Source organism: Magnolia sinica, chromosome 18 (genome assembly GCF_029962835.1).
Source record: "Magnolia sinica isolate HGM2019 chromosome 18, MsV1, whole genome shotgun sequence".
Taxonomy (NCBI): Eukaryota; Viridiplantae; Streptophyta; class Magnoliopsida; order Magnoliales; family Magnoliaceae; genus Magnolia; species Magnolia sinica.
Window position 1 is genome coordinate 11,486,193 of NC_080590.1, and position 11,575 is coordinate 11,497,767.

Consider the following 11,575-nt stretch of genomic DNA (forward strand, 5'->3'; position numbering starts at 1 on the left):
TAAGATAAGAAACACATGGATGAAGGGAAAATAGAAATATCAGCTTGATCTAAAACTTCCGTTGTCTCCAAGAAATTTTCAATGGTAGATGTTCAATTCACACTATTTCCAATGGTGTGGTCCATTTGAGGTCTATATATATTCCATTTTTTAGATAAAGCATTAAAATTATGTGTTAAAAGAAATGGACGGAGTGGATATAATGTATGAATCACAATGGGGCCCACGGAGTTTACTCAGTACGCTTACCGTACTGAGTTACTCAGTACACAATCCGCTTCCGTGCTAAACTATACCTCGGGGCCACGTGTATAGTATATCCGCTTAGGCAAGCTAACCCAGCGGACTCGGGAATCGGATTGCGTACTGAGTTACTCAGTACGCTCTTATCGTACTGAGTAAACTCAGTTGGACCCACCGTGAATGCATGTGGTTTCTCCACGCCGTCCATTCATTTTTCCAGATCATTTTATGGGTTTAACCCAAAATTGATACATATATAAAGCTCAAGTGGGCCATACCACTGGAAAAAGTGGAAGTATTGATTTCAACCGTTGAAAACTTTCTAAGGCCTCCAGTGATGTTTATTTGTCATCCAACCTGTTCATAAGATAAGAAAGACATGGATGAAGGAAAAACACAAATATCAGTTTGATCTAAAACTTCTGTTGTCCCCAAGAAATTTTCAACGGTAGATGTTCAATTCACACTGTTTCCGGTGGTGTGCTCCATTTGAGGTTTGTAATATTCCATTTTTTTGATAAAATCCTAAAATTATGTGTTAAAAGAGATGGACGGAGTGGATATAATGTATAAATGACACTGGGCCCACGGAGTTTACTCAGTACGCTTACCGTACTGAGTTACTCAGTACACTATCCGCTTCCGCGGACTCGGATTCGGTAGTGAATTAGCGATTCCTTCAGTACCCAATTCGGTGCTTGTCGATGATTCGAAAAGATCTGCCCCAGCATGATGTATGTATTTTATCCTCTCCGTCCAACTGTTTTCCAGCTGATTTTTGGTAATGATGGCAAAAATGAGGTAGATCCAATTCTCAGGTGGACCGCAGCAATGAAAAAAGTGGAATTGAACATCTACCGTTAAAAACTTACTAAGGCTCGTTGTAATGTTTATTTCCAATCCAACCAGTTGATTAGGTCACAACAAGCTTTTAACGGTGGGCGTTCAATCACCACTGTTTTCTGTGGCATGGTCCACCTGAGATTTGGATCTGATGAGATCATTCCTAAGATTACTTTTTTAAATGCATGTACGGTCTGAATGAAACACATGCATCGTGGTGGGGGCAACAGAGTGTTTCCAGCGGCGACCCGCACCGAAGTGGGCACTGAAGGAGTCACTGGTTACTATCGAATCCGAGTCCAGAGCAAAGCAGTCCTGACGCGGAGAAATACCATTGCAACTGTCGCGTGATATTCCAGCTTCTTACACGAAGCACGTGTCAATATGACTCATATGAGCGTGATCCGGAACGTTCATCAGGTAGGGCCCACCGTAAACCAAAAGAAAAAGCCACGCGTGTAAGTTGAATATGATCCACCAGTCATTCTTCTCTACAATCTACATTTTCTTAATGCAAAATCTAAGTTTTGATGTAGAGACTGACTGATTTTTGGCCAAGAAGTTTTCACAGTGGGACCCACCTGTTTTATGGACCGGATCTTCCCACACGTGCTGCAGAGGTACTCGTTCGGCCAGATGTACCTAACAAATAGGAAGTTTGTGCGTGAGGCGCGCCTCCAGTACATATCCTATGGGGCGAAAAGAGCGCCCGATCCACTAACACGTGCGGATGGGCCCGCGGACTTTTCGCAAGAGACACGGTCCGAAGGCAAGTGGGTTATAACGCTAAAACGTCCCTAACAAGAAGTTTGCTGGAATACATCCCCACCTATTAGAATAAAATACATCGGCACTCTAGCCGTTGGATTCGGATCTTTTCCGATGACATAAACGGTTCATTTGGCAGATCTCTACTTGGATGGGGAATACGAAAAAGGAAACTTCTCAAATTGCATATTTTGACCCATAGAGTATATAAGGTTAGTTCATGTTCAAAGCAAAAGAGCCAAATTATCAAAGGGCTCAGATACTTCAATTCAAAACAATATTTATTGTTTTTTACCGTGAAAACTAAGACAGGTCATATAAACGGTCTGGATCATCGTAACATAGCCGAACTTCAAAGGATAAAGTGCCGATGCATTAAGTAGCAATATGTTATGGATGTACTGGAGCAAACACTCCCTAACGAACACTAGTTAATGTGGCCGATGACATGGCCCATCATCACCCACATGACTTTGTTGGGATCCAAACCACTTCACTCTCTTTCCCATTACCCAAAGATAAGACCAGCCATTAATCATGCATGATTGGATATTAGTTACGGCTAATTATATAACTGGAAATGATCCAGTGCTCTCAGAGCACTATAAGTTACACGGAAACGCTCACCTGCGAACCAGTTCGTACGTACTACGTACACACTTTTTTGAGAACCCATCCTACCTGATGTGGATCCAAAATCTGAACCGTTCATGTGAAGCACCACCTAGTGAAACCAACAGGGCCCAAGTTTTACTTTGATCTAAAACTTTGATGGCCCATGAAAAATGAAAACATTTTCCTCCCTTGATTTGCATTTCTCTTTGCTATGGCCCAACAGAATTTTAGATCAGGGTGAAAGTTTGTCACATAGGGTTTCATGGAATTCCGCATCACATGGACCGTTCCGATTAGACACCCATGACACGTGTGCAAAGGTGCGCACGTGCGTAGGTGCGCAGGGGAGCATGACTCATAAGTTACAATACTCCTGGTTGCATCGATTCACTTGGACAGCCCATTTGGTAGATCTGAACCATCCATTGACACATTTCATAGGTATGGGAGAAAAATTTTAGGGATCAGATCATACAAAAATCTTACCAATCCCCTTCGTTTTGGCCTTATTTTTTAAAGCCGTCCGTTTGTGAAGCCATTGACAGAATGGTTAACATTGCCTAAGGAAAGTTGTTACGTAGACTAATAAGCAATCCATAACATACCCTAACAAATAGATGGATCAAATTGTTGATTGGAGCTACTTTTGTGCAAGTAGATGGATCACATTTGTCAGATAGGCATGAGGTTTGCATGATAGCCCATAAAATGTGAGTTGAACCCAATGAAAAGTCTAGATCAATAAATGGACTAGCTGAGTGTCCCAAAGGAGCTTGGAGCACTGGAACATTTATATAATTAAAATTACTCTTTTAGAGGAAAAACTTTGATTCTCTGGCATAGAAGGACGGACCATACTCAGCTGCAGAGAAACTCTATACTTGGCATGCAAGTAGTTCAAATTGAATTGGTTAAATAATGGGTCTCAATTTAACTCTTTCATGAATTTTAAAAAAAAAAAAAACACATTTATTTGATCATATAACTATTGGACTAGGGGACATTTATTGGATGGTTAAGATAAAAACAATAATAATAATAATAAATCCAACGGTCCTATTTCCAGGATCCAGCAATAAGAGTTAGGGTTGCTCAATTACGACTAATCTTATTATGGGCTTTTGACTTTAGTTAAAGGGGTTGATAATTCAGGAAATTTCCTCCTAGTTAATATATGACACTTGTTCAATTGCTCACTGCAAATGTATCAAGTATCATACACAGCCAGAGTACTATACAACCCCCTTATTATTATTATTATTATATTTATTTTCAAATGAAAATAAAAGTGGTAGGTGGTTTTGTTTGATTTTCTTCTTATAAGAAACTTTTCACATCTAAAGAAATTTAAAGAAATTTTGAATAGCGACACATTGTCACACGTGCCAACACAAGTTTTAGATCTAAGTCATTCATCGAGTGGGCCCAGGCATATGTACCGAGCCCTAAATCTCAGGTTAGTCTGCTCTTAAGGTGGGCCATGCAGCACGTGGAAACCATCAGCCTTTTTTATTTTTACCATGCCAGCTAAACAGCTTGAGTTTTGGCCAAATAATCTAGAATGCGGATTCCACTGCTCGGATGTCACACGCGCCAAGACGGCATATCTGGATGCGTTTAGATGTGCGTGTGGACACCAGCCCGACCGCCTTACAGAAGGAAAAGGATATAAATTCAAGATACTCTGGCTGCACATGATGCCTGATACGCAGGCACACAGAAACTTTACGTGTGGCACAAATTCACTAAACCTAAACTTCCTAAATTGTGGTACCCACTTTAACTAAGTAACAGTCCCAAAATTAGATAAATTGAGCAAACCAAACCACTGATTTGTGCACACTTATTCGCTGAAAGATAACCGTTGGATAATGTTTTGTTCGAGACCCCAATCGTCAAGCTGATTGTTACATAACAACGAAGGTGTAATTTTCGCTGGAATTTTTATAAATTGGTACCTAATAATTTGGGTTTTAGCACTCTAGTACTTTTTAATTGACACTGCAGGAACGTCCAATTCATCTGCATTTTGTTAGAGGCTTGCTAACCGTACACGCATGCAAGTAAAGTTCATATGCACGGCACAAATGTCTAAAAAATGGCAAAATGTGTCTCAGATCCAACCCATAAATCAGAACGGCACAGCTATAATGATGCGCCAGACCAAGAATTAGGTTGATCCACTGGTTGGATCCTTACTCTCGCTCGGGTGGTAGACTCTCAAGAGTTTCAACACCAGGTCAAGGCTTCGAGTATCCATAAGTGGTGAAATTCCACTAGCGTAAGTGTGTGGGATGTGTGTGCGTGTGTTAAAAAAAAAAAAAAGAAAAAAGAAAAGAGGGTTGATCCACTGGTTAGGTGGACTGTAGTATGCAACACGAATATATGGGTTTATAAAACTTGGCAGATGCTTTCTAACCCATAGGAGCGCTTCAAATATTGGGGCCCACATTCTGAGTGGACCAGATTACTTTTGGAAAACATTTACAAGGTCTTCTGATTGACCTGATGGATGGTTTGGATATTACACTCGTGTGCCATGATGACGTAAGTGTGGTTGGTACGTAAGCTTTATTGCACAGGTGCATGCGCTTATCAAAGCTGGTTAGCTTAAATGGTTTTTTTTTTTTTTTTAATAAATGAAAAAAATATTTTTATGTACAAAATGATATAATAATAATAATGATGATAAGTCAGACCATTAAATATCAATTAATTTGCTAGTGACAGCACCACACATAAACTTAGAATTTGAGCCATGGATACACCCAGCTCAATTGGCAGACTGATTGGAGATACCTCGTTTCAACACTCGAGGTCTTGGTATCGATCCCTAGCGGGGTGGCTAACATGGAGTGTGTGTACTGACATGGGTGTGTGCTAACAAGCTAATCCCACCTTTTGTACTGCCCCCAGCAAAAAAAAATAAAATGAGCCATGGATTGTACCTTGCATGCGTAATACAAAGAGTACCTAAGGGAGTCCCACTACCTAAATGGTAGAATTTTAGTTTTTTGTGGCCGTCAAGGTAGGAGGCAGGATCTTTCCACCACTCGTATGATTTTTTTACATTTCCCATAGCTGTTACTTTTAGCCCTTGGATGAAATTAATGGTGGTGCATGTCTCATCCACCATATCTGCTGTAAAATCACTAGTCCAAGCAATTGAACCATACATCTACAATTGGGTTCATGAGCCAACAAATCCTCAAATGTGTTCTTTGATGGGGCCTGGCCTTTAATGTTTTTTTCATCATCTGATAAAAGCAACCCTTTAAGGTATCAGGCAATTGAGATGGGCACGACCGAATCACCCAAAATATTTCTATCTAGTATCCACAGGTGGGTTTTGATTGAGCCATGTGCCACCACGAAGGATGGCCCACACACAACATATTTGAAAGTTATTCAATAGGGAGTCTATTCAATCGCCTTCTTTCTAACCGTGGCACATGATTCAGTCAAAGCTCACCCTTAGGTCACTAAGGATGAAACTGTTTTTATTTTTTATGGCTTACTAAGGTTTTGGATCAAGGTAAAGATTAAGCCACGGAGTTTCATGAGGTGCTGCTCCGTTCATATTTTGAAATCATATAATGTACTATAACTTCTCAAAAAATTTTGTACAGGGACAAACTGATGCATAGCTGAGCATCAGGATATATATATATATATATATATATATATATATATATATATATATATATATAAAAGAGACTTTCTATGTTACTGAAAAAATGCGCCAATGACCAAAGTTTCATTTGGATTTGATATTATATTTTCTCGAAAAGCAACAAAGTGGAGCATTGTGGGGCCACATAGTGTACGAATTAAATACAGCCCTTCCAACCGGTGCAACCCTCAAATGTTGTTTAGATAACTCACAGTCAAGCTGATTTAAGTGCTGATTGCCGACAACATAAAAGAAGAGTGTACCAACAACACCAGTCGAAAACAAAAAAAGTATGAATTCATGTGTGGTCCACCTGATTACTGGAACAACCTTATTTCTGATCATCTAGTAAATACAGTGGACTCAACTTGTCAGACGCTTTATATTTGATACACGAACCATATGGGCCCCATAGTGATCAACTCACTTTGAAAATAATAAAAAGGTAAAGGACATTTTAGTAATTTCTGCCTCCTAAAGATAACGTTCCTGAACTTTATATTAACGTAGCCATTTCCCTTAAAAGGAAGTTCTTGGTTTACAAAAACCAAAAACCTAAAAAACAGAGAAGGGCATGGTGGGGCCCAGCGACAGACGAGGAGAAAGCTTCCTTGTTTTCTTGGCTTGGAATTGAAGTGATATGAATAGTCCGGCAGTTGGAACCCATGCATCATCCTCCCCTCCCCCGGAAAACATGACGCCCATCCTGCAAAACCTGACACACACCCCTCTATCCGGTTAGGTTGACCATTGACCGGCGGCGCTACCACCACTCCTTAGTCGTAGAAAAAGTCTCCTGTCCCTTTCCCATCCTCCCACTTGTCATTACACTATCACTATCCATCCAAAACCAACACCATTCCCTCTACTAAAAACCAGGGAAGAGAGATAGAGAGAGAAAGAGAGAGATATTGCTAGCGCACATACACCATACAACCCCAACCACTGCTCCTACTCCAACTATCTACCTCACAAAACGCATAAACACCCACTTTCTATATATGCACTTTATCTTCTCCTCTTCTACTCTTCTCTCTCTCCATGGCTGTCGTGATGGACCAACAGCAGATCTTCAAACACTATTGTAGGATCTGCAAAAAGGGATTTGGGTGTGGGAGAGCTCTTGGAGGCCACATGAGAGCCCATGGGATTGGAGATGAGGTGGGCCATGCTGATGACGATGATCACGCCAGCGACTGGGAAGACAAGCTCGGCGGGAACCCACAGGCAGGGAGTAAGAGGATGTACGCGCTCCGCACCAACCCCAACCGGCTGAAAAGCTGCCGGAGCTGCGAGAATTGTGGAAAGGAATTTGTGTCGTGGAAGTCGTTTCTCGAACATGGGAAGTGTAGTTCCGATGACGCAGAGTCGCTCATGTCGGAACCAGCTGGATTGGAAGGTGATGATGGGGTGGAGAGGAGAGAGTGCGTGGGATGGTTGAAGGGGAAGCGATCGAGACGGGTTCTCAAAGTAGGGAATTTGAGTTACAATTGCTGCCCGTCGAGCGAGGAAGAAGAACTGGCTCATTGTTTGGTGATGCTATCAGCTGCACAGGTCGATCCGTTAGTGGCTGAGACGGAAGAATCATGCGCGTCAGCTAGTAAGGAGGAGGAACGGCAACGAAACAGCCCAGGCATTGTAGCAAACATGAGCCGGACACCACCCGAAAAAGCGAAAGCGGCTGTTAGAGGGGTGTTTGAGTGTAAGGCTTGTAAGAAGGTTTTCAATTCTCATCAAGCACTCGGGGGACACAGGGCTAGCCACAAGAAGGTTAAGGGCTGTTTCGCTGCGAGGCTTGATGATCTGGATGAGAGTAATATCGAGGAAGATGTGATCACACATGATGATTTTTCAATTCTGTCGAAGACGGCGATCGTGCCATTTGATCATGCAGTCCATAACATTCCGATGATGGCTTCTAAGAGGAAGTCCAAAGTGCATGAGTGCTCTATATGTCACCGGATCTTTGCATCTGGGCAAGCGCTTGGTGGGCACAAGAGGTGTCATTGGGTCACTTCTAATTCACCCGACGGTCCTATTGCCAAGCTTCATCACCTGCAAGATCATGCTCAGCACCTCCATCAACGGGCTAAGTTCAGTAAATCTGAGCCGCTCGATCTTAACCAGCCCGCGCCAATCGACGACCACAATGGAGTCCGGGCCGACAATGAAAGGCCATTGAATTTTGAAGTACCTATGGCTCTTTATTTACAACAGTGGATAGGGATGAATTCCAATAGCAACCACAACAACAACAACAACACCGGCAACAACAACAACAACAACAACACCACCACCAGCAACAACAACGAAAACAACCACAACAAATGCCCCAGCAATAACGACAACAACAACAACAACAACACCAACAACAATGTATCCACTTCTATGTTACATGTGGATGATGAAGCTGATAGTAAAATCAAGATAGCAAAGCTAAGTGATCTAAAGGACATGAACATGAGTAGTGGTTCTTCTCCATGGCTACAAGTGGGCATTGGTTCAGCTGCTGATGGTAGCAATGATCCATGAGAGGATTTAAATCAAAACAAGGTCATGAAAACACCTTTTTTTTTCTTCTTCTTCTTCTTTTTGTACCAAGAAACTGTAATTATGATTCAAGAAGCCCAAATCCTTGATTTTTATTTTTTCCCTTTTTGGTGTAATTTTTTTATGGGTCTTAACAAAAAGCCCTGTCTTTGATTCCTGATTCGATTTTCAGGAAATCGTTTTGAATAAAATTCGATTTTTCGTGTGTAATTGTGGTCCTCTATGGTTAGGTAAAAAAAAAAAAAAAAACCAGAGTTATGTAGAAGCAGAGCAGTTGCTTGGAGAGTGTAGTGGTTTGGTTTTTTGCTGAAGGTGAAATTTTCCTCCGTTCTATGCTGGCTCTTTCACCCGAATTCTTCTTATTTTTCAAGACCTTTTCTGATAAGATCCCACACCACAAAATTGAAATTTTAAAAAAAAAAATGCAGGATGGGATCCACGACAACCCTCCAATCTCTAGCTGTTGTTTTTGGGCTTCACCCAGGAGAGCCAAAAAAAAGAGGGGGCCATTGGGACCCATCTATTAGGCAATCTTAACCATCTATCCATGGCTTGGAATTGGATGGCTATAAAAGAAGGCCAACTAAAATTTGGATCAAATCATCCAATCATTTCTCTTTTTTAATGGGAGCCCATGAATTGTGTGATGGATCTAATGGACGGTCCCGATTAATCCATGTTAAGAAATGATCCTCTAATTGCCTGTGGACATTTTGGACAGCCCAATGTATAGATCGCCTTTTGACTTTTGTAAAAGAGGTTAGCTAGTTTGGTGCACCACCGCACGAGAAGAATATTTCGAGAGAGAGACATTGACTTGCTGCCTAACGAATTCGTTTTGTCACTGTCGCAACTTAGCATCCAGCGTCCATCGCTGCTCATTGGGGACCAAATGCTGAGTATTCTAATAATCGGAACCGTCCATTGTGTGGATCTTATACTGTAATGGTAGCTACAATAAATTTATATGGAACAGATTATTGTGATCGTGACTATCTATCGATGGATTTAAAAGAATCATAAGAAATTTTCAATGGCTTACATTCAACTCTGAAAGCCAAAGTTCAGGATCGTCGTCACTGAAGAGTAGCTATTGAGTGGTGACGAACGCTGGATGGTGAGTAACAACAGAGGCAAAACCAACTCCTGATTATGATCTATCGGGTTCGGTAGTGCCCCTTACCGACATCGGTACAGGTCGGTGATGTAAGGGTCCCATCATAGTGTCTGTGATTTATCCACTCCGTCCATTCATATTTTCATATTACTTTAAGTCAGAAGGCCAAAATCGAAGAAAATCGAGGTCTCATGTGGACCACACCACATGAAAAAGCGGTGATTGAACGTTCACCATTAAAAACTTTGTAGGGCCCACTGTTATTTTTCTTTACAATCCAAACTATTGATTAGGTTAAAAGGACATGGATGATAGGAAAACAGAAATATTAGTTTGATCCAAAACTTTGGTAGCCCCGGAGAAGTTTTTAATGGTGGCCGTTCAATCATTATTGTTTCCTGTGGTGTGGTCCACCGGGGATTTAAATCTGCTTTATTTTGGGGTTCATACTTAAAATAAGATGTAAAACATGGACGGATAGCGTGTTGATAAAATATAGACATTATGGTTGGATCAGACAGCTTTTACAGCACCGACATCAGTTCAAGGGATCGCCACCGAATCCGTGTCCGAGAGCGTTTGTGAGAAGAAATTGGATTGCGTACTGAGTTGCTCAGTACGCTCTTATCGTATTGAGTAAACTCAGTTGGGCCCACCTTGAATGTATGTAGTTTATCCACGCCGTCCATCCGTTTTTACATCTAATTTAAGGGGTTGAGCCCAAAATTCAACTGTTTCCTGTGGTGTTGTCCATTCGAACATTGGATATGCTTCATTTTTGGCATAAAGTCCTAAAATTATCTGTTAAAATGGACGGACGGAGCCGATAAAGTATATAAATCATGGTGGACCTCAGAGAGCTTACTCAGAATGCTGACCGTAGTTAGTTACTCACTACGCAATCCGCTTCCCTGTGAGATGGCGTTTTAATCTGTTTTTTATGTTTTGAAAAGGACTTGTAGGATAAGCCAAAGCACCCTCGCGTTTCTATTCTTTACATGTGTTGCCTATTTTTCAGTAATCTAGACCATTAATACGGTGGGGCCCACCATAGATTGACGACGAACGGCAAACTGCATCAACTGAGAATCTGAACCTTTAAATAGATGGCTAACAATAGAAAATCAAGTTACTGTTCGGCTTAACAGTATCCTTGAGATTTGTGGCTTGGATCTTCCTTTTCCCTATACTTTAGCGGTATTGTCCGTACAAGGTGGGGCCGAACAAAACAATGGTGTGGCTCATTGAGCTATGGCCAACCTCGGAAAGACTGACACAGCCAAGGCACACCGGGTATATTCTCGGGTCGTGGATACCGTACTTAATCGGGTCGGGAGTCACGTACTTCCTCAGTTTTGCATTGATGAACTGTATGAACCTTGGGCCGAGGATATGAACGAAACACTTGAGCCTTGAAAATGGACTAGTAGACCCTGCATCTGGGTAATCCAGGCCGATGATATTTTGGAAACCAACCTAAATAGATCAAATCCAAAAATTATCATCTAATCTTCGGTCCTTTTCTGTTGAATGTGAACCATTGATATATTCTCTTATTGATCTTTTATTTGCACACCCAGGTTAGAAAGGTTAGATAGTCTTACCATGGGAAGTTTGTGCAATACTCCATCATCTTCGGGGCCCAACAAATCAACGGTCAGAATCACTGAGCTTGTGTCCAAACTTAAGGCCGGAGGATTCTCGTACATCCTCGGGTTAGGCAACGGCAAATTATTATTATTATTATTTTGTTTGCGTATTAGTAC

The 11,575-nt window shown here is 41.4% G+C and overlaps 1 protein-coding gene across 1 annotated transcript; it reads left to right on the forward strand.

Moving 5' to 3' along the window:
* Window positions 1-6,685: 6,685 nt before the first annotated feature.
* LOC131233812 (zinc finger protein ZAT9-like) lies at window positions 6,686-9,028 on the forward strand. The gene has a single exon (XM_058230628.1). It carries the CDS (start codon window positions 7,184-7,186, stop codon window positions 8,672-8,674), a length of 1,491 nt encoding a protein of 496 aa, XP_058086611.1. The 5' UTR covers window positions 6,686-7,183; the 3' UTR covers window positions 8,675-9,028.
* The last annotated feature ends 2,547 nt before the right edge of the window (window positions 9,029-11,575 follow it).